Source organism: Carcharodon carcharias, chromosome 6, assembly GCF_017639515.1.
Source record: "Carcharodon carcharias isolate sCarCar2 chromosome 6, sCarCar2.pri, whole genome shotgun sequence".
Lineage (NCBI taxonomy): Eukaryota > Metazoa > Chordata > Chondrichthyes > Lamniformes > Lamnidae > Carcharodon > Carcharodon carcharias.
Window position 1 is genome coordinate 56,057,249 of NC_054472.1, and position 25,817 is coordinate 56,083,065.

General features: G+C 52.7%; 1 protein-coding gene across 4 annotated transcripts in view; it reads left to right on the top strand.

The window, feature by feature from the left end:
• Positions 1 to 25,817, top strand: part of LOC121279055 (collagen alpha-1(XVIII) chain-like) — a 539,532-nt gene that overhangs the window by 174,621 nt on the left and 339,094 nt on the right. For all 4 annotated transcript variants that reach the window (XM_041189891.1, XM_041189890.1, XM_041189889.1 and 1 more), the window contains 2 exons: positions 2,558 to 2,632; positions 2,736 to 2,834. In XM_041189891.1, the coding sequence (XP_041045825.1) occupies positions 2,558 to 2,632; positions 2,736 to 2,834 (174 nt within the window). The remainder of the gene's footprint in view (positions 1 to 2,557; positions 2,633 to 2,735; positions 2,835 to 25,817) is intronic.

Below are 25,817 nucleotides of genomic sequence, written 5' to 3' on the forward strand. Positions count from 1 at the left end.
TTTACTCATAGAATCATGGAATCGTTACAGTACAGGTGAAGGCCATTTGGCCCATCGTATTCATGCTGGCTCTCCTAAGGAGCAATTCACGTACTGCCACTCCCCCGCCCCCTCCCCACATTCCTTTCCAGATATTTAGAAAATTTAGAAAATGTAGGCAAATGTGCAGCACAGAAAGAGGCCAGTCTGCCCATTGTGTCTATGCAAGCTGAAAAACAAGCCACCCAGCCTAATCCCATTTTCCAGCACTTTGTCTGTGGCCTTGGAGATTACGGGACATCAGGTGCATATCCAGGTACCTTTTAAATGAGTTGAGGGTTTCTGCCTCTATTACCCTTACAGACAGAGAGTTCCAGATATCATTCCCGTTTACACATTCTCCAAGGCTTTAACATCCTTCTTACGTGTGCTGCCCAGAGTTGGACACAATACTCCAGCTGAGACCTTGCCAGTGATGTATGGAGCTTCAGTATCACATCCTTCCTCTCAGTGCTACGCCCCCTTATGGAGCCCAGGGTCCCAAATGCTTTTTAACAGCATGATCAGCTTGTCCTGTTACCTTCAAAGATCTGTGTACTTAGACCCCTCACCTCAGAATCACAGAACTTTAACGGCACAGAAGGAGGCCATTCGGCCCATCGTGTCTGCACCAGCTTTCCAAACGAGGGTTATGACCTAGTACCATTACCCTGCCTTTTGCCTGTGCCTCCTGCCCCTCGCCACCCCAACTTTCCCTGTTCCTGCCCCAGCAATAAAGAAAACATTTACCAGTTTTTCAGGCCATTCACAGCGTGTTGGAAGCAGTGGTGACATTACTAACCAGCCAGACTAGCATTGGCGAGCTGGATGTACAAGGTCACATTACACTGCAGAAAAACAGCTTCTATTGTTCAGCACAATAGCATAGTTACTGTATACAGAGCTAAACTTATCTCCTGTGGCATTCATACAATCATGGCCAGAAGATGGAAATGCAGTTTAATATTCACTTAACACATTGTGTGCATCCTTTTTAAGAGTATCAGCCATGTTTCAGTCATCCCTGAATCAGATGGTTGAGGCTTCAAGTCCAACTCCAGAGTCTTGAGCTCGTCATCTGGGCTGCCACTTCACTGCAGTGATTGAGAGGGTGCAGCATTGTCGGAGAGGCTGGCTGTCAGATGAGATCCTAAACCATCTCACTTCTCACTTCAGCTCCATTTGAAGAAGAATAAAGTGGTTCATCCTGTTATTTTGTCAGCTGCAGGAAAGTTGGGAGATTGGCCCCCTGCTGGGAGCCCAATGGAGCCACTTAAGTTGACAACTCGGGGCCACTTTCTATCTCTACTAGTTGGTGGGGGGGTAAGTAGTGATAGCCTGCAGTTGCATGGAGAGACCAGCCAGTGAAACCTTGCAGCTCTCTCCACCTCCCACGCCCCCACGCCACCCCCCCCCCCCACCCCCGACACCCGAGAGGGCAGTATGGCATAAGTTCTCCTTTTTGGGCACTCCAAGGCCAACGGACACCAATGTGACACCCTCATGTGCCTCATGACCCACACTCCAATCGCCAGGGGCTTCTTGTCTAGCCCTAGCATCCGCCAACCCCACTTACCCCTCTTCACGGTTGTCCGGCCTTTGAGGTGCTCTCCACTTGCAACTACTTGCAATGGCCACTGCTAGCGATGGCGCTGCTGAGGATGCTAAGCTGTCAGCCCACTAATTGGGCCGGTAGCTCTTGGTGGGTGGGCCTCAATCCTTGAGGAACCATCAACCCTTAATTAGGATGGCGGCCCTGGTGGCAGCTGCCTTATTGGCCAGGCCCTCTGTGTATGTCCAGCATTTTTGATTTTCATTTCAGGTTTCCAGCATCCACAGCAGCTTGCTTTTGTATTGGTTCTCCCTGGTATCCCGGCCAATGTTTATTCCTTATCCTTGACCTTAGACAAATGATGTAGTCATTTATTTAATTGTGGGAAGCTTGTACGCAATTTTGGCAGCTATAGTTCCAGCATTACAACAATGACTTCAAAGCACTTTGTTGGCTATACAGCATGTTGGGCTATCCTGAGGTCATGTTAGATGCTTTAGAAATGCAATCTTTTTATTTTACATGTTGTCTTCGTATAAACACCTTGAACAGGGAGAGAGCAAGCATGGTAAGAGTATTCCAGCCTCTGATTCAGACAGTGCAGGATTCAAATGCTGCTCCGGACAGTCTTGCTGAGCGAAGACTGGAGTTCCAGCTGTGAATACTGAGTTGACGACTAGCCTGATACCCATATCTGGTGGGGCTAGGTGGATTCCATCACCCGCCCCCCACCCCCACTCACTGTATGGGTTGTGAGAACATAGGAAACCCTTCAGTTGTATTGGGCTAACTACCATACCGACTGGTATAATGATAGTCACCACTATGAAAGGATGTTCACATCAGTCTGTGAATCTTTCATGTTATTCTCCAAGGGAGTAGGGTGAAGATATAAAAACAGCAAGTACAGGAATCATTCCTGTCAGCGCTCTTTGGATTTCCAGATCAAAGCTTTTGAAATCTTTAATCTTGTTTCGTGTTTTCCAGGGATCCATCCAAGAACTGACGATTAAATCAGATCCACGTGCCAGCGAAGATCAATGTTATGAGGCTGAGCCCGATGTGAGTAAACTTTCCATTTCCTTGTATCCTTCTCAAGACTCATTTAATGTTTTTTCTTTAATCACTAGATTTTTATTTGTCGATATTGATTGCTTTGCCACAGGGATCTTCTGGAGACGCTAGCGGTGATGGTAGTGGTCAATATATTCCGCAGGAGCATGGAGGCATTAAACCCCAAATTCAGCACATTACTCCAAGCCCTGTGAGTGACAATGGAAGATTACTGTTCTCTTGTGGAGTTTCTCTTTCTTTACGCTTGACATCTTTGCCTTCTGTGGCTCAAACTATTCTTACAGTTAAGCCCCAGCTTCCTGACACATCCAGATAATTTGGGTAGAGTAGTGTTGTGTCCTGGTTTTGTTCCTGAGCAGTAAGGATGGCAGGTTTCCTTCTCTAAAGGACATTACTGACCCAATTGGGTTTTTACTACAATTCTGACAGCTTCATGGTACTGATGCCAGTTTTTTCAAATTTTCAAACTGCTGTGGCTAGTTTTGATACGCCTTTTAGATGGTCAGGCCTCTAGTGGACATGCTGAGGGTGAACAATGGCCCTTTGCTCCATCGAGACCAACCTTCTACTTTCATTGTGCCAACCCACATCCAACCGTATTTTGAATGCCCCAGTGTAATTTTATCTATTCTTCTGCCAGGTAAATTATTCTGGAACTCTTATTGTTCATTGAGTAAAGTTCCACCTCATATCTTTGCATTCACTTTTTATTATATGCAGGCCCAGGTATCATCAAGGGGTTACTTAGAATTTGGTTGGAATCTGTACAGTGTAAATTTTGGATGGTATTGTTGTTTAAAATAATGGGATAGAAATTGGTATGTCTAGTGCCCATTTTTCAGGCATAAAACTGGCACAAAGCATTCCACTTTGGCAGTGAGACGGCTTGAGTCCAACCTGTGCAGGTGTTGGAAAATTCAGCGAACAATATTTGTAGGCATCCAGCTGGTAACCTAAAATAGATATTAGGTCCCCTACCTATGTAAATTTGTGTCGATGCAGAATGTGATGAGGGATACAGGAGTCGGGCTTCCCCACTCAGGATTCTGCAGCAACCCCCTTGGTCTCTGGTGAAAGGTAGATGAAAAATTTTTGAATCAGTCCTGCTTAACCCCCTCCTAGCCTGTTCCAGCAGTTTTCCTCCAACCCACCCCGAATTTATCTAAGGGCCACTGCAGACCAGGCAGGTGGCCCATCACTGGTGCTTTCATTCAGGTGAGCTGCCTGTAGAAATGTGACCAGCATCAACAACTTATGCTCAGTATTTGCTTGAGGATTATCAATTCTTATGCCTCTTGATTTGAACACATGCTGGTAGCACAGTGTCAACTCTGGACTCAAATTCAAGTCAGACCAAGATCTACCCCACCATGTATTCAATTCTGGGAACTGGAGTCAAATTGAGGACAGGTTGAATGGATGGAATATGCCAGAATGTCGGTAGACTGGCAACCCAATCCCTATTAGGTGCTAGTTTATGGCACAAAACTGCCCATAAATACATCCTAATTTGCACCAGCTTAGAAGCCTGTGCATTGTAACAATGTTAATCTTTGTAGTGTTAATCTGAACACAACTTGACTACAGGGTGAAGCAGATTCCCAAAGCCAGAAGGAGGGAATTAAGCTCTATGTTTCGTTGTAAGTGGGAGATCATGACTCGGTTGGTAGTACTCTCCCTTCTGAGTTAGAAAGATTGGAGTTTTGTGCACATAATCTAGGCTGACCAGTGCAGTACTAAGGGAGTGCAGTACTATTGGAGGTTCTGTCTTTTGAATGAGATGTTAAGCTGTGGCCCTGACTACTATCTTGTGCAAAAGAATCCATAGCACTATTAAAAGAAGAGGTGTTCTCCTGATGTCCTGGCCAATATTTATCCCTCAACCAACTTCAATGAAAAAAAGTCATCTGCTTATTATCACATTGCTGTTTGTAGGCCCTTGCTGTGCACAAATTGGCTGCTGAATTTCCTGCATTAACTCAGTGACCACACTTCAACCCTGCACCATCAGTTGTGAAGCAGCTTGGGACATCCTGAGATTGTGAAAGATGCTTTATAAATGAAAATAAACCTGATGTGGTTTCAAACTTAGTTTATAAAGGGCTAAAATGAAAACAAATTAAAAATGCCGGAAATACTCAGCAGGTCAAGCAGCATCTGTGGAGGGAAACAGAATGAATATTTCTTCAACCATGAGAGATCCATTTCACACACTTCTGCTGTCAGCACTTCCCCTCCCTTCCAGAACCATTAAAGGGTTCCCCTTGTCATCACCTTCCACCCTACTAGCCTCAGTATTCAAAGGATCATCCTCTGCCACTTTCGCCAGCTCCAGTGTGATGCCACCACCAAACACATCTTCCCCTCACCCGCTCCTCTCAGCATTCCAAAGGGACTGTTCCTTCCGTTACATCCTGGTCCACTCCTCAGTCACCCCTAACACCCTTTTCCTTTCCTAAGGCACCTTTCCAGGCAAGCACAAGTGATGCAACGCCTGACCTTTCACCTCCTCCCTTCTCACCATCCAAGGTCCCAAACACTCCATCCAAGTGAAGTAGCGATTTACTTTACTTCTTTCAATTTTGTATACTGGATTCACTGTTCACGATGTGGTTTCCTCTACACTGAGCAGACCAAACGTAGACTGGGGGACCGCTTTGTGGAACATCTCTGTACAGTCTGCAAGCATGGCCCTGAACTTTCCGTCACTTATTATTTCAATTCTCCATCTTGCTTCCACTCTGACCTTTCTGTCCTTGCTCTGCTAAAGTGTTTCAATGAAACTCAACACAAGCTCGAGGAACAGCACCTCATCTTTCGTCCCTCCAGCCTAATGGACTCAATATTGAGTTCAACAGTTTTATATCATAACGTCTGCCTTCATCTAGTTCTAGTTTTTTTTGCTAGCTTGTTTCTTTCTTTATCCCTTCATGTTGTATTCAGATGGAGCTATTCACACCTCATCTGGAACATCTGTTTGTTTACTATACCCACCGTCAATCTCTTTGGCTTTTGCATCATGAAATATTTTGTTATTTAATCTCTCCCGCCCTGCATCCTATCTCAGACCTTCCCTTTTGTTCTTCCTGCCCCGTCCCCCACTTCTACTGGCTTAAAAGCTCTTTCAAATCTATTTTCCTTCAGTTCTGATGAAATGTGACCCGAAATGATAACTCTCTTTCTCTCCAGGGATATTGCCCTGACCTGTTGAATATTTCTAGCGTTCTTATTTTTATTTTAGATTTCCAGCATCTGCAGTATTTTGCTTTTATAAAGAGCGCATGGGTTCCAGTAGACCCTTTACAAACCTGCTCAACCTTAATTTAAATGAGCAAGGGTTCTTCCCCTGATTATTTAAATACCCTAGCTCTGGGGAGAGAGAGCTCGGGGCATAGTGTGTCTAGATCTCTGTGTTGCTCTCTCTTGGGCAGGAATTCTCAAGTCCCAGATGAGGGGGAGTTGAGCAATGTGCAAATACTGCCTGGCTGAAACCCTAACTGCAGCTACTGATGGAGGTGGATAACTGCACTGTGAAAGCATCCTTATTGATTATTGTTGTAATCTGCCCAGTACCACACTCCCATTTCAAGGTTTGAAGGTGTTCAGGCGCCTCTTGAAAATGATGTGATGTGCCTGAGACAAAAGGATGGTGATTACTGCACTTTCTGAATATTTTAATCAACAGGTACATCGGCCTGAATCATTCTGTGCCTATCCCTATATTTGAAAGGCAAAAGAATTAAGCTCCTCCTCAAATGTAATTTAAAACATAGCATGAACAACAGGAATGGTTTCCTTGGTGACTTAGCAGGCTCCTGAGTACCCTCACAAACCAGTTGCACAGTGGAACAAAATGCCCAAAATTAATTACAGCAGAGATTACTAGACACCCCGTGTCAAAACATGTTGATGAATTTCACAGAAGAAAAGGAAATCGCTGAGCAACAAACCACCTCCCAATGCTCTTTGCACCTTTTGGTATTAAACGTATCAAGGCCAGAATTTGCATGTCTGTCTCTTTTGTCCTCACTCCCATTGTTGCTGAGAACTCTCTGATGCTCCTTTTCTCATGTGGGACAATTCAATTTTTGACTAAATTTTCACAATGTTATTCCCACCTCTTCTCATTGAGGTCGAGTTTAAGGATGCCAAACGCTCTTCAGTATTTGTTCCAGGTAGCCATGCTTCAACCTGTCCTTAACCAACATTCACAAACATTCACATCACATTAGGTGTAGTGATCATGAACAAAAATCTGGCCGATTTCTCTCCTCACTCATCAGGCAACATGGTCTGGATTTTCAGCCTGAGATCGGGAGCCCAATTGCCGGATCATTTCCAGATCCCTACCCTGCATTGGTGTCAGTGTCAGTGATACCACACCATTTTTAAAAGGAAAGCCCCTAATTGGCCCAGAGGCGAGTTTGGTGCCAGTTAGTCCACCAGGCGCAGCCTGGAGGTGGGGGTTTTGTGATGCGGGTGATTCTAAAAGGTGAACGGCAGCTATTACTGGGTTTGCTGTTGCCTGGAGGAATGGAGCAGGCAGGAAAGCAGAAGGCCAGCAGACTCATGGTCTGCACAAGTGCCTAAACACTCACTCCTCAAGTACTCAAGCTGCTCTGCTCAAACCATGGCAACTTTTGTGCCATTGCATGAGCTCCTCCGTTTGACTTTTTTTATACAAGATTTTTCATCAGCAGCCTCAATGAATAATAGCTCCTCCCCAGTGCTCCCGACAGCTGTGCACTAACGTGCCCAAAAAACAATTGGCTTTTCCCGTTATTACTTTTGATATTGTAATCTATCTCTCTCCAACCTGTTAACAAGCTCTTCAATGATTCTTTCCTATGTCCCAGGCCAGCCAACTGAATCTGCTGTGAGACATGGATTACTGCACAAAAGCTAATGTGCTTCACATAAGATACTGACCAGATTGCTTTTAACTCTATTTTAGATGATAACCATATTACAGGTGTTAAGTAGAAAGGGTAGTAAGTACCCCTGACTGGGGACATGTCTCATCCCTCAGATAATCCCCAATCTTTGGACCTCTGCTAACACAATTCTCACTTGCAGTTCCAAGCAGTCACCTGTGTTGCACCCAGGGAAACTGCATCAGCTCCCACGAAAAGTGAGAGTAACCTGTAGATTTGTTCCCTGGCTGACCAGGGAAAACCCATGGATGGATGTGGTGAGTAAAGTGCTGCAATTGCCAGAGGACTAAACAGATATAGCATTGCAACACCAAGTGAAACTTAATGTGTGAAAGTTGAACCACTGAGGGAACTGGGGCCAACTTTACTCGTTCTGGACTGGTCGGTGCAAAGAACAACATCACAAGGCTGGTTCGGCTTTGCCATCATGTCCAGCAACAAAGGCAACTTGAGAACTTTCCCAAAGAAATCGGTTTGACTGCCTGATGACAGTAGGATTTGCCATTTCCTGCGGAATGTTTTACCACCATCACCAGTGCCTATGTTCTAACCATGACTAACCACAACAAAATCAAAGGCACGTTTTATGAAGATCTAGATCATATTGGGACTGAACTTCCTTAGAGCGGCAATCAGCGCTGGATTGCCTCATCATACCCAATTTCCAGCCTGATTTTTTTTTTCCCCACCTTGTTGGAAGTTGGGTGGGTGGGTGGGGGGGTGCGGTGGTCAGGCTTGGGGAAGGGAGTAGGAGCGGGGGCGTCAGGCCTTGGTGGCGAGTTGGGGGGAGGACCTTGGTAAGACCTCAGGGAGTTTTGGTGGGGAGAGGGTATTGGGCTTTGGGTCGGATCAGATTGGGCCTGGAGTGGGGGTGAGAGTTGGGCCTGACAGGGGGGAGTCCCAGTGGGGATGGGGGGAATCCTGTGGCGAGGTGGTTGAGTTAGTGGGGTGAGACCCCAGGGGAGTTGGAGGGAATGGGGGAAATCGTATGGCTATGTCGGTCTGAGACTGCACAATAGTTTCCCAGAAGTCAGAAGTGGTTTTAATTCTTCTAATTTTTTCTGGGTAACTATTGATGGAACCCAGTTGGAACCATCCGAAGTTTGTGATTTAAATCGTATTTTTCGGATGGTTCCCAGTGGGGATAATTGCCAGTGGGAAGTTTGTACTTCTGTGTAGTTGGCATGCAAGCCTTACCTGGGAACCTCCAAAGGGGATTCCCCAGCCCTTCTTTTAGGTGTCCCCCTTCCCCAAAAGATGACTCTGTGGAGCTCGGAAGTTACGGCCCAGTATCTCTGGTATCTAAGATTGACAAACTCCTCATCCTGGGTAACATCAACATCAAGCCTGGCAGAGTCTCAATGGCAAACAGGACAATGGAAGTTACAACAGCCTCTTGTGAATACCCAGTTTTCATCACTGCACCGTTGGTGGCCTTGCCTTCAGTTGCCTGCTTACCAAGCTCGGGAATTCCCTCTCTACAGCTCCCCTTGGGGACACCAGAGGTAATGGTGTGTAAGTAGGTGTGGAAGCCATTGCAGGTGATGCTCTGACTAAGATTAGATAAATAAGAATGGAACCAGGTGAGAGCAGTTCCATCCAGCTGGGCAGCAGTGGAGAGGCAAGAGAGGCAGATCCAGTGGTGACTATTTAGCCAGAAGCCTCAACAATCTATTTCAAACTGTGGTACTCAGAAAAGTTTGCCCAGAGTTCGGAGATGCTTCATTTGTCCACTTCACAAGAGAAACAGAAGCCATTTTACTTTTGTTAATCACGGAGGAATCTCTTGTTATTGCTGGAAAAACCTTGCAAGAGTGAGGCTCAGTCGCTTTATGTGACACTTGGACTGGTAGATTTTTTCAGCAATGTGGATTCAGAAAAGGAAGAGATACAACTGATGTCATCTTCACAGCTAAAAGCTCCAAGTAAAATGTGCTGAGCAAAATATAGACCTTTACTTTGTTTCTGTTGACCCGACAGAATCACTGACTTTTAACGGCAAAGAAGGAGGCCATTCGGCCCATCATGTCTGCACCGGCTCTCCAAATGAGCATTGTGACCTAGTACCATTGCCCTGCCTTTTCCCCGTACCACTGCACATTGTTTCCATTCAAATAATCATCTAATGCCCTCTTGAATGCCTCAGTTGCACCTGCCTCTACCGCACTTCCAGGCAGTGCATTCCAGACCCGAACCACTCATGTGAAAAAGTTTTTTCTCACATCACATTTGCTTCTTTTGCAAATCACTTTAAATCTGTGCCCTCTCATTCTTGATCTTCCTTGATCATCTTCCTTTTATGAGTGGGAACAGCTTCTCCCTATCTACTCTGTCCAGCCCCCTCATGATTTTGAACATCTCTATCAAATCTCCTCTTAGCCGCCTTCCCTCCAAGGAGAACAGTCCCAACCTCTTCAATCTATCCTCATAGCTGAAGTTTCTTATCCCTGGGACCATTCTTGTAAACCTCTCTGCACTCTCTCCAATGCGTTCACATCCTTCCTATAACGTGACGCCCAGACTGTACACAGTACTCCAGCTGAGGTCTAACCAGTGTCTTATATAAATTCAGCATAACCTCCCTGCTCTTGTACTCTATGCCCCTATTAATAAAGCCCAGGATACAATGTGCTTTATTAACTGCTCTCCCCACCTGTCCTGCCACATTCATTGCTCTATGCACATATACACCCAGGTCTTTCTGCTTCTGTAACCCCTTCAAAATTTCATCCTTTATTTTATATTGTCTGTCCATGTTCTTCCTACCAAAATGCATCATTCTGAAATGGCCTATTAAGCCACTCAGTTCAAGGGCAATTGGGAATGGGCAATAAATGCTGGCCTTGCCAGCAATGCCCACATACCATGAACGAATAAAAAAAAAATCATGGCAGTCTGCTCCCATGGAGCATTATTTGCTAGAAGCAGGACTTCTGTCCCTGACCCAGGATGGAGTCCTGCCTGTGGTCCCAGCATGCCACTCGGAGGAGCAGTGGACACTGCTAGGGCTACATGCAGTACCGCCGCATGCCAGAGCCCATGCAATGAGGCGAGTCCTTGGTCACCTAGCAGGGATGGGAAGGGGAGTGGTGGGGAGAGGGGGTGAGCATTGTGATGGCAAGGCCAGGTGGGGTGGGAACCCAGGGTTGAGGACAGACTTTTGGGGGGCGCCCAATCTGGAAAGGGGACCAGCGATGGAAGCAAGGCCCGAGCAGGGTGACCCTACTGGCTTCCCCCATCCCTCAACTCCTCTGGCTTGCATAGCAGGCAGGAACGGGCCCTTAAGTGACCAAGGCTTCTTAAGGGCCTCAGTTAGAGTGAGGATGAGTGGGCCGCCCTAGGCCTCACCTCCCCATGTAAAATTGTGGACAGGTTGAGGAGGGCGGTTGGCGTCAGGAAGGCCACCCAGGGAATTTTAGCCCCCTCCCCCGCCAGCTGCCTATAACATTCTGCCCATTGTTTCTCTCAACAGATGCTGTCAGACCTGCTGAGTATTCCAACAGTCTGTTTTATTTCAGATTTCCAACATCTGCAGTGTTTTGCTTTCATTTCCTTCAGCAAGTCAGGTAAGCTAATGATAAAAGCAAAATACTGCAGATACTGGAAATCTGAAACAAAAACAGAGAATGCTGGAAAAACTCAGCAGGTCTGGCAGCATCTGTGGAGAGAAAAACAAAGTTAGCATTTCGAGTCCAATAGGACTCCTCTTCAGAGCCTAAACTAATGATTTGAGTTGGCTGCCTTTCAACCTGAAAATGTAAAGATACAGACAAATACTTTCCTCCCAAGCTAAATTGTGAGATTAGGTCCCTAATAAAAGAAGGAAACCCATTGTTCAAAGAGACATTTCCAACAAATAACCCTTTGCAGATTCCCTTCACGGAGGGCTCTGCATCCCAACCAGTTGCGTTCGTTGACTGAAACTTAAGTAACGTCTTCATAAAGAATTTTGCCTGCATTTGCAATTACAAAACAGAGCTGGCTGTGTATAAAGCACGGGATGCAGCTACAGTAAGGCTCTTTGTGATTAGCTAATCACCTCATCATCACGCTATATGACTTGGCTGGCCACTTGGTCATATGCCTGGAGGGCTTCTTAATGGTGGCTAATTTAGAAAATGGTTAAAGCTTCACAGTCCACTTTTTCTCGCATTTAGATCTCATGTGGTAACAAAAGATTTTCAGTGTTGATGGAAGCTTAAATGTGGTCGATCTATGCTTAAAAAAATATATATAGAGAGAAAACAAAGTGATTACAAATGAGGACATTTATAGTATTTAGTCAGAAAAGCTGATGAGTATGTATTAATGGAGCAGGAAAAAAGCTGCTGAATGTAGCTATGAGTGAGAGGCATTGAGATGAGGACTTGCTGTGATAAAGTACAAGGAGAGCCACAAATTCAAGATCAGGCTATATTTTGCATTCTGCTCAGCAAGAAGTACGGTTCTGACTTTTAATTACTGCCATTTTAAACAAGTGATTGTCAGCATCTGCCCTCAAGATACCTTCAGTTCCTTTTCCCACAGAACCTCAATTCTAAACAATGCCGCTTCTCAATGTAAAATATGGAGCTTGAAAGCAAGTGAATGATGTCAAATTTATATTGTTCAGTTCAAGCCCCTCTTTCGTGAGGAGCATTTGTTGTTTGACGTGACAATTTTTCTACATATTCCCCAAAAGAATGCCGAATTCAATACATTCCTATCAGTTTTTAACCTCTAAACAAGTTGAAAGTGGATTAAAGTTTTTAAACTCACTTTTTCTAAAGGGTGATCCCACACTCTGGAAAAGCTGAACTCATGAGTCACAGACAGAGCTACAAAGTAATCACGATTATCTGAGTGCCATTTCTCTGCAGAGTTTGCGGGACTGTGAACTCAACCATAGGTTCTCACTGGATAAGTTTTTTATCAAAGGATAGAAGGCAGAAGGCAGATCAAAGGCAGAAAATGGAATCAAGGCGCAGTTCAACCATAGTCTAATTGAATGACAGATAAGCTGAGGGAGCTGAATGGCTGATCGGGGTGCAAAGCAGTAGAGGATAAAAAGAAAACAAAACCCTTTAATAGGTGTCGCTTCATACAAGTTACACCTGTTAAAAATGCTCTTTTCGCAGTCATAGTGCCATAGCCATTTATTTTCTTAACTGGGTCACATGGTCCCAGGATGTCAGTGAAGCTTCTTTGATGGCTACGTGACAGAAACTGGCCTGGGGATGGGGGTGGGGTTAGCAACTGTTAAAACAAAGGCAGTGAATTGCGCCCAGCATGCCTGCCGCCAATGGGAGCGGACGATTCCACCCTGAGTGTGTGGGGGAGGGTGCGAGAGACTGAGGGCGGAATTTTCCATGCCTGCTGGCATTGGGCATCATGGCGGGCATGAGCGGACAATATGGCGGGAAGGCCAGAAATCGCTTTCACGCTGTCAAACATGTTTGCAACAATCCGCTCCGCCCGTCAATGGCGGGCCGTGTTTCCTGCCGTTGAACATCAGGAACTTCATTGTAATATATCTCCATATGGTTATAAGCCCAGCTCACTGGAAGCATCCCCCACGCTGGAGCATCTGAGGACATTGGCATGAGTGCGCACTGATTTGTTTCACAACTGTACATAAGCGACGTGAGCCTGGTGAGCTGCACTTCGCTCGGGACTTCAAGGTTTGTTTGCCTACCTTGCTTCGGGCAGCACCCACAGTCATCAGCGCCAGGCTTCACCGGCAGTGCCACATCACTTTTAGGGGGGCTCACGGGCAGGTCTCTACCTACCAGATCAGCCGGAAGGCAGAGGTGGCTTTTTAACGGCTGCAGGGCTAGGGCTTGCTTGGGGAAAGGGGAGAAGTGGCCTCAGGCAAGGGAAGAGGCTGCAGGGCGAGGGCTGTACTGAGGAAGGAGTGTGTGTTTGGGGACTCGTGTTGATCTGTGCAAGTGGCCTCAAGATGGTGAGGGCTGAGGAGGCAGTCTCTAGAGGAGATGAGGCCAGATGGAGATGTGAGGGTGTGTGTGAGAGAGTGAGTGGTGATGTCCCTTGAGCTGGCAGGGAGTGAGGTAGCAGTGAATGTGTGATGGGCTTGTGAGTGTGTGAGTTTAAAATGATGAGATGGTTGTCTTACCCCAGTGGCACAGGTGAGATCATTCATCCTTTTTCTGCACTGGATGGCCAACTTCTTCTGTGCAGCGTTGGCACTCACCACCACTGCCATCGCCTCCCAAGCCAGAGTGGTGACACTGATGAGCCTCCTGCGGGGGGTTGGGGACATTGGGGCAGGCTCCATGGTGTCCAGAAAACGTCCAGGGGACGTGTCACTGAAACGGAGAGCTGCAGTCTTCTTGCTTTTCAAATCCATGTCTCCTGTACAGCAGCCCTGGGCTGGAAGCGCTGAGGTTTGTGCGCGCGGCTGCACTTTAAATATGGTGCCCGGCGTGAGGAAGCGGCGAGATGATGGCACAGCAGGCAGACAAGGCTGCCCACCAACGGAATGCATATTTCCCGGGAATGCATGTATAATGAGGTGGGTTTGAGAGGATGTAGTGGACAGCGAGTAATACGTCCTTTTTCCTGCCTCCTACCACACTTGTGAAAACCTGGGGTGATTCCACCCTGAGTCGGAGGGGGAGGAGGAGCGTGTGCGATACTGAGTGTGTCGGGGGGGGAGTGTGAGAGACTGAGTATGTCGGGGGGGAGTGTGAGAGACTGAGTGTGTCGGGGAGGGAGTGTGAGAGACTGAGTGTGTGGGGGGGAGTGTGAGAGACTGAGTGTGTCGGGGGGGAGTGAGAGAGACTGACTGTGAGGGGGGGAGTGTGAGAGACTGAGTGTGTGGGGGAGGATTGTGAGAGACTGAGTGTGTGGGGGAGGATTGTGAGAGACTGAGTGTGTGGGGGGGAGTGTGAGAGACTGAGTGTGTGGGGGGAGTTGTGAGAGACTGAGTGTGTCGGGGGGAAGTGTGAGAGACTGAGTGCGTGGGGGTGCGAGTGCGAGACTCTGAGTGTGTGGGGGGGGGAGTGTGAGAGACTGAGTGTGTGGGGGGAGTTGTGAGAGACTGAGTGTGTGGGGGGAGTTGTGAGAGACTGAGTGTGTGGGGGTAGTGTGAGAGACTGAGTGTGTTGGGGGGGAGTGTGAGAGACTGAGTGTGTGGGGGTGCGAGTGTGAGAGACTGAGTGTGTGGGGCTGCGAGTGCGAGACTCTGAGTGTGTGGGGGGGGGAGTGCGAGAGACTGAGTGTGTGTGGGGGGAGTGTGAGAGACTGAGTGTGTGGGGGAGGATTGTGAGAGACTGAGTGTGTTGGGGGGGGGAGTGTGAGACACTGAGTGTGTGGGCGGGGGGTGAGTGTGATAGACTGAGTTGAGGGGGAAGTGTGAGAGACTGAGTGTGTTGGGGGGGGTGAGTGTGCGAGACTCAGTGTGTTGGGGGGGGAGTGTGAGAGACTGAGTGTGTGGGGGTGTGGTAGTGTGAGAGACTGAGTGTGTTGGGGGGGAGTGTGAGAGACTGAGTGTGTGGGGGGGTGGTAGTGTGAGAGACTGAGTGTGTTGGGGTGTGGAGTGAGAGAGACTGAGCGTGTGGGGGGCGAATGCGAGAGACTGAGTGTGTTGGGGGGGGAGTGTGAGAGACAGAGTGTGTGGGGGGGGAGTGAGAGAGACTGAGTGTGAGCGGAGGGAGTGTGAGAGACTGAGTGTGTGGGGGGGATTGTGAGAGACTGAGTGTGTGTGGGGGGAATGTGAGAGACTGAGTGTGTGGGGGTGGGGGAAGTGTGAGAGACTGTGTGGGCGGGGGGTGAGTGTGAGAGACTGAGTTGGGGGGGAGTGTGAGAGACTGAGTGTGTGGGGGGGGTGAGTGTGCGAGACTGAGTGTGCTGGGGGGGAGTGTGAGAGACTGACTGTGGGGGGGGCAGTGTGCGAGACTGAGTGTGTGGGGGGGGAGTGTGCGAGACTGAGTGTGTGGGGGGGGAGTGTGAGAGACTGAGTGTGTCGGGGGGAAGTGTGAGAGACTGAGTGCGTGGGGGTGCGAGTGCGAGACTCTGAGTGTGTGGGGGGGGGGAGTGTGAGAGACTGAGTGTGTGTGGGTGGAGTGTGAGAGACTGAGTGTGTGGGGGGGAGTGTGAGAGACTGAGTGTGTCGCGGGGGGAGTGTGAGAGACTGAGTGTGTGGGGGGAGTTGTGAGAGACTGAGTGTGTGGGGGGAGTTGTGAGAGACTGAGTGTGTGGGGGTAGTGTGAGAGACTGAGTGTGTTGGGGGGGAGTGTGAGAGACTGAGTGTGTGGGGGTGCGAGTGTGAGAGACTGAGTGTGTGGGGCTGCGAGTGCGAGACTCTGAGTGTGTGGGGGGGGGAGTGCGAGAGACTGAGTGTGTGGGGGGGGAGTGTGAGAGACTGAGTGTGTGTGGGGGGAGCGTGAGAGACTGAGTGTGTGTGGGGGGAGTGTGAGAGACTGAGTGTGTGGGGGGGGAGTGTGAGAGACTGAGTGTGTGTGGGGGGAGCGTGAGAGACTGAGTGTGTCGGGGGGGAGTGTGAGAGACTGAGTGTGTGGGGGAGGATTGTGAGAGACTGAGTGTGTTGGGGGGGGAGTGTGAGACACTGAGTGTGTGGGCGGGGGGTGAGTGTGAGAGACTGAGTTGAGGGGGAAGTGTGAGAGACTGAGTGTGTGGGGGGGTGAGTGTGCGAGACTCAGTGTGTTGGGGGGGGAGTGTGAGAGACTGAGTGTGTGGGGGTGTGGTAGTGTGAGAGACTGAGTGTGTTGGGGGGGGAGTGTGAGAGACTGAGTGTGTGGGGGGGTGGTAGTGTGAGAGACTGAGTGTGTTGGGGTGTGGAGTGAGAGAGACTGAGCGTGTGGGGGGCAAATGCGAGAGACTGAGTGTGTTGGGGGGGAGTGTGAGAGACAGAGTGTGTGGGGGGGGAGTGAGAGAGACTGAGTGTGAGCAGAGGGAGTGTGAGAGACTGAGTGTGTGGGGGGGATTGTGAGAGACTGAGTGTGTGTGGGGGGAATGTGAGAGACTGAGTGTGTGGGGGTGGGGGGAGTGTGAGAGACTGTGTGGGCGGGGGGTGAGTGTGAGAGACTGAGTTGGGGGGGAGTGTGAGAGACTGAGTGTGTGGGGGGGGTGAGTGTGCGAGACTGAGTGTGCTGGGGGGGAGTGTGAGAGACTGACTGTGGGGGGGGCAGTGTGCGAGACTGAGTGTGTGGGGGGGGAGTGTGAGAGACTGAGTGTGTGGGGGTGTGGTAGTGTGAGAGACTGAGTGTGTTGGGGGGGAGTGTGAGAGACTGAGTGTGTGGGGGGGTGGTAGTGTGAGAGACTGAGTGTGTTGGGGTGTGGAGTGAGAGAGACTGAGCGTGTGGGGGGCGAATGCGAGAGACTGAGTGTGTTGGGGGGGGAGTGTGAGAGACAGAGTGTGTGGGGGGGGAGTGAGAGAGACTGAGTGTGAGCGGAGGGAGTGTGAGAGACTGAGTGTGTGGGGGGGATTGTGAGAGACTGAGTGTGTGTGGGGGGAATGTGAGAGACTGAGTGTGTGGGGGTGGGGGAAGTGTGAGAGACTGTGTGGGCGGGGGGTGAGTGTGAGAGACTGAGTTGGGGGGGAGTGTGAGAGACTGAGTGTGTGGGGGGGGTGAGTGTGCGAGACTGAGTGTGCTGGGGGGGAGTGTGAGAGACTGACTGTGGGGGGGGCAGTGTGCGAGACTGAGTGTGTGGGGGGGGAGTGTGCGAGACTGAGTGTGTGGGGGGGGAGTGTGAGAGACTGAGTGTGTCGGGGGGAAGTGTGAGAGACTGAGTGCGTGGGGGTGCGAGTGCGAGACTCTGAGTGTGTGGGGGAGGGGGAGTGTGAGAGACTGAGTGTGTGTGGGTGGAGTGTGAGAGACTGAGTGTGTGGGGGGGAGTGTGAGAGACTGAGTGTGTCGCGGGGGGAGTGTGAGAGACTGAGTGTGTGGGGGGAGTTGTGAGAGACTGAGTGTGTGGGGGGGAGTTGTGAGAGACTGAGTGTGTGGGGGGTAGTGTGAGAGACTGAGTGTGTTGGGGGGGAGTGTGAGAGACTGAGTGTGTGGGGGTGCGAGTGTGAGAGACTGAGTGTGTGGGGCTGCGAGTGCGAGACTCTGAGTGTGTGGGGGGGGGAGTGCGAGAGACTGAGTGTGTGGGGGGGGGAGTGTGAGAGACTGAGTGTGTGTGGGGGGAGCGTGAGAGACTGAGTGTGTGTGGGGGGAGTGTGAGAGACTGAGTGTGTGGGGGGGGAGTGTGAGAGACTGAGTGTGTGTGGGGGGAGCGTGAGAGACTGAGTGTGTCGGGGGGGAGTGTGAGAGACTGAGTGTGTGGGGGAGGATTGTGAGAGACTGAGTGTGTTGGGGGGGGAGTGTGAGACACTGAGTGTGTGGGCGGGGGGTGAGTGTGAGAGACTGAGTTGAGGGGGAAGTGTGAGAGACTGAGTGTGTGGGGGGGTGAGTGTGCGAGACTCAGTGTGTTGGGGGGGGAGTGTGAGAGACTGAGTGTGTGGGGGTGTGGTAGTGTGAGAGACTGAGTGTGTTGGGGGGGGAGTGTGAGAGACTGAGTGTGTGGGGGGGTGGTAGTGTGAGAGACTGAGTGTGTTGGGGTGTGGAGTGAGAGAGACTGAGCGTGTGGGGGGCAAATGCGAGAGACTGAGTGTGTTGGGGGGGAGTGTGAGAGACAGAGTGTGTGGGGGGGGAGTGAGAGAGACTGAGTGTGAGCAGAGGGAGTGTGAGAGACTGAGTGTGTGGGGGGGATTGTGAGAGACTGAGTGTGTGTGGGGGGAATGTGAGAGACTGAGTGTGTGGGGGTGGGGGGAGTGTGAGAGACTGTGTGGGCGGGGGGTGAGTGTGAGAGACTGAGTTGGGGGGGAGTGTGAGAGACTGAGTGTGTGGGGGGGGTGAGTGTGCGAGACTGAGTGTGCTGGGGGGGAGTGTGAGAGACTGACTGTGGGGGGGGCAGTGTGCGAGACTGAGTGTGTGGGGGGGGAGTGTGCGAGACTGAGTGTGTGGGGGGGGAGTGTGAGAGACTGAGTGTGTCGGGGGGAAGTGTGAGAGACTGAGTGCGTGGGGGTGCGAGTGCGAGACTCTGAGTGTGTGGGGGGGGGAGTGTGAGAGACTGAGTGTGTGTGGGGGGAGTGTGAGAGACTGAGTGTGTGGGGGGGAGTGTGAGAGACTGAGTGTGTCGGGGGGGGAGTGTGAGAGACTGAGTGTGTGGGGGGAGTTGTGAGAGACTGAGTGTGTGGGGGTAGTGTGAGAGACTGAGTGTGTTGGGGGGGAGTGTGAGAGACTGAGTGTGTGGGGGTGCGAGTGTGAGAGACTGAGTGTGTGGGGCTGCGAGTGCGAGACTCTGAGTGTGTGGGGGGGGGAGTGCGAGAGACTGAGTGTGTGTGGGGGGAGTGTGAGAGACTGAGTGTGTCGGGGGGGAGTGTGAGAGACTGAGTGTGTGGGGGAGGATTGTGAGAGACTGAGTGTGTTGGGGGGGGGAGTGTGAGACACTGAGTGTGTGGGCGGGGGGTGAGTGTGATAGACTGAGTTGAGGGGGAAGTGTGAGAGACTGAGTGTGTTGGGGGGGTGAGTGTGCGAGACTCAGTGTGTTGGGGGGGGAGTGTGAGAGACTGAGTGTGTGGGGGTGTGGTAGTGTGAGAGACTGAGTGTGTTGGGGGGGGAGTGTGAGAGACTGAGTGTGTGGAGGGGGTGGTAGTGTGAGAGACTGAGTGTGTTGGGGTGTGGAGTGAGAGAGACTGAGCGTGTGGGGGGCGAATGCGAGAGACTGAGTGTGTTGGGGGGGGAGTGTGAGAGACAGAGTGTGTGGGGGGGGAGTGAGAGAGACTGAGTGTGAGCGGAGGGAGTGTGAGAGACTGAGTGTGTGGGGGGGATTGTGAGAGACTGTGTGTGGGGGGAATGTGAGAGACTGAGTGTGTGGGGGTGGGGGAAGTGTGAGAGACTGTGTGGGCGGGGGGTGAGTGTGAGAGACTGAGTTGGGGGGGAGTGTGAGAGACTGAGTGTGTGGGGGGGGGGTGAGTGTGCGAGACTGAGTGTGCTGGGGGGGAGTGTGAGAGACTGACTGTGGGGGGGGGCAGTGTGCGAGACTGAGTGTGTGGGGGGGGAGTGTGCGAGACTGAGTGTGTGGGGGGGGAGTGTGAGAGACTGAGTGTGTCGGGGGGAAGTGTGAGAGACTGAGTGCGTGGGGGTGCGAGTGCGAGACTCTGAGTGTGTGGGGGGGGGAGTGTGAGAGACTGAGTGTGTGTGGGTGGAGTGTGAGAGACTGAGTGTGTGGGGGGGAGTGTGAGAGACTGAGTGTGTCGCGGGGGGAGTGTGAGAGACTGAGTGTGTGGGGGGAGTTGTGAGAGACTGAGTGTGTGGGGGGAGTTGTGAGAGACTGAGTGTGTGGGGGTAGTGTGAGAGACTGAGTGTGTTGGGGGGGAGTGTGAGAGACTGAGTGTGTGGGGGTGCGAGTGTGAGAGACTGAGTGTGTGGGGCTGCGAGTGCGAGACTCTGAGTGTGTGGGGGGGGGAGTGCGAGAGACTGAGTGTGTGGGGGGGGAGTGTGAGAGACTGAGTGTGTGTGGGGGGAGCGTGAGAGACTGAGTGTGTGTGGGGGGAGTGTGAGAGACTGAGTGTGTGGGGGGGGAGTGTGAGAGACTGAGTGTGTGTGGGGGGAGCGTGAGAGACTGAGTGTGTCGGGGGGGAGTGTGAGAGACTGAGTGTGTGGGGGAGGATTGTGAGAGACTGAGTGTGTTGGGGGGGGAGTGTGAGACACTGAGTGTGTGGGCAGGGGGTGAGTGTGAGAGACTGAGTTGAGGGGGAAGTGTGAGAGACTGAGTGTGTGGGGGGGTGAGTGTGCGAGACTCAGTGTGTTGGGGGGGGAGTGTGAGAGACTGAGTGTGTGGGGGTGTGGTAGTGTGAGAGACTGAGTGTGTTGGGGGGGGAGTGTGAGAGACTGAGTGTGTGGGGGTGTGGTAGTGTGAGAGACTGAGTGTGTTGGGGGGGGAGTGTGAGAGACTGAGTGTGTGGGGGGGTGGTAGTGTGAGAGACTGAGTGTGTTGGGGTGTGGAGTGAGAGAGACTGAGCGTGTGGGGGGCAAATGCGAGAGACTGAGTGTGTTGGGGGGGGAGTGTGAGAGACAGAGTGTGTGGGGGGGGAGTGAGAGAGACTGAGTGTGAGCAGAGGGAGTGTGAGAGACTGAGTGTGTGGGGGGGATTGTGAGAGACTGAGTGTGTGTGGGGGGAATGTGAGAGACTGAGTGTGTGGGGGTGGGGGGAGTGTGAGAGACTGTGTGGGCGGGGGGTGAGTGTGAGAGACTGAGTTGGGGGGAGTGTGAGAGACTGAGTGTGTGGGGGGGGTGAGTGTGCGAGACTGAGTGTGCTGGGGGGGAGTGTGAGAGACTGACTGTGGGGGGGGCAGTGTGCGAGACTGAGTGTGTGGGGGGGGAGTGTGCGAGACTGAGTGTGTGGGGGGGGAGTGTGAGAGACTGAGTGTGTCGGGGGGAAGTGTGAGAGACTGAGTGCGTGGGGGTGCGAGTGCGAGACTCTGAGTGTGTGGGGGGGGGAGTGTGAGAGACTGAGTGTGTGTGGGTGGAGTGTGAGAGACTGAGTGTGTGGGGGGGAGTGTGAGAGACTGAGTGTGTCGCGGGGGGAGTGTGAGAGACTGAGTGTGTGGGGGGAGTTGTGAGAGACTGAGTGTGTGGGGGGAGTTGTGAGAGACTGAGTGTGTGGGGGTAGTGTGAGAGACTGAGTGTGTTGGGGGGGAGTGTGAGAGACTGTGTGTGTGGGGGTGCAAGTGTGAGAGACTGAGTGTGTGGGGCTGCGAGTGCGAGACTCTGAGTGTGTGGGGGGGGGAGTGCGAGAGACTGAGTGTGTGTGGGGGGAGTGTGAGAGACTGAGTGTGTGGGGGGGGAGTGTGAGAGACTGAGTGTGTGTGGGGGGAGCGTGAGAGACTGAGTGTGTCGGGGGGGAGTGTGAGAGACTGAGTGTGTGGGGGAGGATTGTGAGAGACTGAGTGTGTTGGGGGGGAGTGTGAGACACTGAGTGTGTGGGCGGGGGGTGAGTGTGAGAGACTGAGTTGAGGGGGAAGTGTGAGAGACTGAGTGTGTGGGGGGGGGGTGAGTGTGCGAGACTCAGTGTGTTGGGGGGGGAGTGTGAGAGACTGAGTGTGTGGGGGGTGTGGTAGTGTGAGAGACTGAGTGTGTTGGGGGGGGAGTGTGAGAGACTGAGTGTGTGGGGGGGTGGTAGTGTGAGAGACTGAGTGTGTTGGGGTGTGGAGTGAGAGAGACTGAGCGTGTGGGGGGCGAATGCGAGAGACTGAGTGTGTTGGGGGGGGAGTGTGAGAGACAGAGTGTGTGGGGGGGGAGTGAGAGAGACTGAGTGTGAGCGGAGGGAGTGTGAGAGACTGAGTGTGTGGGGGGGATTGTGAGAGACTGAGTGTGTGTGGGGGGAATGTGAGAGACTGAGTGTGTGGGGGTGGGGGGAGTGTGAGAGACTGTGTGGGCGGGGGGTGAGTGTGAGAGACTGAGTTGGGGGGGAGTGTGAGAGACTGAGTGTGTGGGGGGGGTGAGTGTGCGAGACTGAGTGTGCTGGGGGGGAGTGTGAGAGACTGACTGTGGGGGGGGCAGTGTGAGAGACTGAGTGTGTGGGGGGGGAGTGTGCGAGACTGAGTGTGTGGGGGGGGAGTGTGAGAGACTGAGTGTGGGGGGGAGTGTGAGAGACTGAGTGGGGGGGGAGTGTGACAGACAGAGTGTGGGGGGAGTAGTGTGCGAGACTGAGTGTGTGGGGGGGGAGTGTGACAGACTGAGTGTGTTGGGGGGGAGTGTGAGGGACTGAGTGTGTCGCGGGGGGAGTGTGAGAGACTGAGTGTGTGGGGGAGGTTGTGAGAGTCTGAGTGTGTGTGCGGAGAGTGTGAGAGACTGAGTGTGTGGGGGGGGAGTGTGAGAGACTGAGTGTGTCGGGGGGTGTGTGAGAGACTGAGTGTGTGTGGGGGGGCGTGAGAGAGACTGAATGTGTGTGGGGGGGCAGTGTGAGAGACTGCGTGTGGGGGGGGGAGTGTGAGAGACTGAGTGTATGGAGGTGCGAGTGCGAGAGACTGAGTGTGTAGGGGGGAGTGTGAGAGACTGAGTGTGTGGGGGGTAGTGTGAGAGATGAGTGTGTGGGGGGGGTAGTGTGAGAACTGAGTGTGTGGGGGGGGTAGTGTGAGAGACTGAGTGTGGTGGGGGGCGAGTGTGAGAGACTGAGTGTATGGGGGCAGTGTGAGAGACTGAGTTTGGGGGGGAGTGTGAGAGACTGAGTGTGTGGGGGGGCGAGTGCGAGAGACTGAGTGTGTGGGGGGGCGGAGTGTGAGAGACTGAGTGTGTCGGGGGTGCATGAGAGACTGAGTGTGTGTGGGGGGGAGTAAGAGAGACTGAATGTGTGTGGGGGGGGCAGTGTTAGAGACTGAGTGTGTGGGGGGGGTAGTGTGAGAGACTGAGTGTGTGGGGGGGTAGTGAGAGAGACTGAGCGTGTGGGGGGGGCGAGTGCAAGAGACTGAGCGTGTGGGGGGGAGTGAGAGAGACTGAGTGTGTGAGGGGGGAGTGTGAGAGACTGAGTGTGTGTGGGGGGAGTGTGAGAGACTGAGTGTGTGTGGGGGGAGTGTGAGAGACTGAGTGTGTGTGGGGGGAGTGTGAGAGACTGAGTGTGTGTGGGGGGAGTGTGAGAGACTGAGTGTGTGTGGGGGGAGTGTGAGAGACTGAGTGTGTGTGGGGGGAGTGTGAGAGACTGAGTGTGTGTGGGGGGTGTTGTGAGAGACTGAGTGTGTGGGGGGGGAGTGTGAGAGACTGAGTGTGTTGGGGGGAGTGTGAGAGACTGAGTGTGTTGGGGGAGGGAGTGTGAGAGACTGAGTGTGTGTGGGGGGCAGTGAGAGAGACTGAATGTGTGTGGGGGGGCAGTGTGAGAGACTGCGTGTGGGGGGGGGAGTGTGAGAGACTGAGTGTGTGGGGGTGCGAGTGCGAGAGACTGAGTGTGTAGGGGGGAGTGTGAGAGACTGAGTGTGTGTGGGGGGAGCGTGAGAGACTGAGTGTGTTGGGGGGGGAGTGTGAGAGACTGAGTGTGTGGGGGGAGTGTGAGAGACTGAGTGTGTGGGGGGGGTGAGTGTGCGAGACTCAGTGTGTTGGGGGGGGAGTGTGAGAGACTGAGTGTGTGGGGGGGTGGTAGTGTGAGAGACTGAGTGTGTTGGGGGGGTGGAGTGAGAAAGACTGAGCGTGTGGGGGGGCGAATGCGAGAGACTGTGTGTGTTGGGGGGGGAGTGTGAGAGACAGAGTGTGTGGGGGGGGGAGTGAGAGAGACTGAGTGTGAGCGGAGGGAGTGTGAGAGACTGAGTGTGTGGGGGGGATTGTGAGAGACTGAGTGTGTGTGGGGGGAATGTGAGAGACTGAGTGTGTGGGGGTGGGGGGAGTGTGAGAGACTGTGTGGGTGGGGGGTGAGTGTGAGAGACTGAGTGTGTGGGGGGGGGTGAGTGTGCGAGACTGAGTGTGCTGGGGGGGAGTGTGAGAGACTGACTGTGGGGGGGGCAGTGTGCGAGACTGAGTGTGTGGGGGGGGAGTGTGCGAGACTGAGTGTGTGGGGGGGGAGTGTGCGAGACTGAGTGTGTGGGGGGGAGTGTGAGAGACTGAGTGGGGGGGGAGTGTGACAGACAGAGTGTGGGGGGAGTAGTGTGCGAGACTGAGTGTGTGGGGGGAGCGTGTGAGACACTGAGTGTGTGGGGGGGAGTGTGAGAGACTGAGTGGGGGGGGAGTGTGACAGACTGAGTGTGTTGGGGGGGAGTGTGAGAGACTGAGTGTGTCGGGGGGGAGTGTGAGAGACTGAGTGTGTGGGGGAGGTTGTGAGAGTCTGAGTGTGTGTGCGGAGAGTGTGAGAGACTGAGTGTGTGGGGGGGGAGTGTGAGAGACTGAGTGTGTCGGGGGGGTTTGTGAGAGACTGAGTGTGTGTGGGGGGGAGTGAGAGAGACTGAATGTGTGTGGGGGGGCAGTGTGAGAGACTGCGTGTGGGGGGGGGAGTGTGAGAGACTGAGTGTGTGGAGGTGCGAGTGCGAGAGACTGAGTGTGTGGGGGGGGAGTGTGAGAGACTGAGTGTGTGGGGGGGCGAGTGCGAGAGACTGAGTGTGTGGGGGGGCGGAGTGTGAGAGACTGAGTGTGTCGGGAGTGCATGAGAGACTGAGTGTGTGTGGGGGGGAGTAAGAGAGACTGAATGTGTGTGGGGGGGGCAGTGTTAGAGACTGAGTGTGTGGGGGGGGTAGTGTGAGAGACTGAGTGTGTGGGGGGGTAGTGAGAGAGACTGAGCGTGTGGGGGGGGCGAGTGCGAGAGACTGAGCGTGTGGGGGGGAGTGAGAGAGCCTGAGTGTGTGGGGGGGGTTGTGAGAGACTGAGTGTGTGTGGGGGGATTGTGAGAGACTGAGTGTGTGGGGGGGAGTGTGAGAGACTGAGTGTGTGGGGGGTGTTGTGAGAGACTGAGTGTGTGTGGGGGGAGTGTGAGAGACTGAGTGTGTGTGGGGGGAGTGTGAGAGACTGAGTGTGTGGGGGGGGTGTGTGAGAGACTGAGTGTGTTGGGTGGAGTGTGAGAGACTGAGTGTGTTGGGGGAGGGAGTGTGAGAGACTGAGTGTGTTGGGCGGAGTGTCAGAGACTGAGTGTGTGGGGTGAGTGAGAGAGACTGAGTGTGTGTGGTGGGGGAGTGAGAGAGACTGAGCGTGTGGGGTGGCGAATACGAGAGACTGAGCGTATGGGGGGTCAGTGTGAGAGACTGAGTGTGGGGGGAGAGTGTGAGAGACTCAGCATGTGGGGTTGCGTGTGTGAGAGACTGAGTGTGGGGGGAGAGTGTGAGAGACTGAGCGTGTGGGGGGGCGAGTGTGAGAGATCGAGTGTGTGGGGGGGAGTGTGAGAGACTGAGTGTTTGGGGGGGTTGTGAGAGACAGAGTGTGTGTGGGGGGCAGTGAGAGAGACTGAATGTGTGTGGGGGGGACAGTGTGAGAGACTGAGTGTGGGGGGGGGGATTGTGAGAGACTGAGTGTGTGTGGGGGGAATGTGAGAGACTGAGTGTGTGGGGGTGGGGTGAGTGTGAGAGACTGTGTGGGCGGGGGGTGAGTGTGAGAGACTGAGTTGGGGGGGAGTGTGAGAGACTGAGTGTGTGGGGGGCTGAGTGTGCGAGACTGAGTGTGCTGGGGGGGAGTGTGAGAGAATGACTGTGGGGGGGGCAGTGTGCGAGACTGAGTGTGTGGGGGGGGGAGTGTGAGAGACTGAGTGTGGGGGGGAGTGTGAGAGAC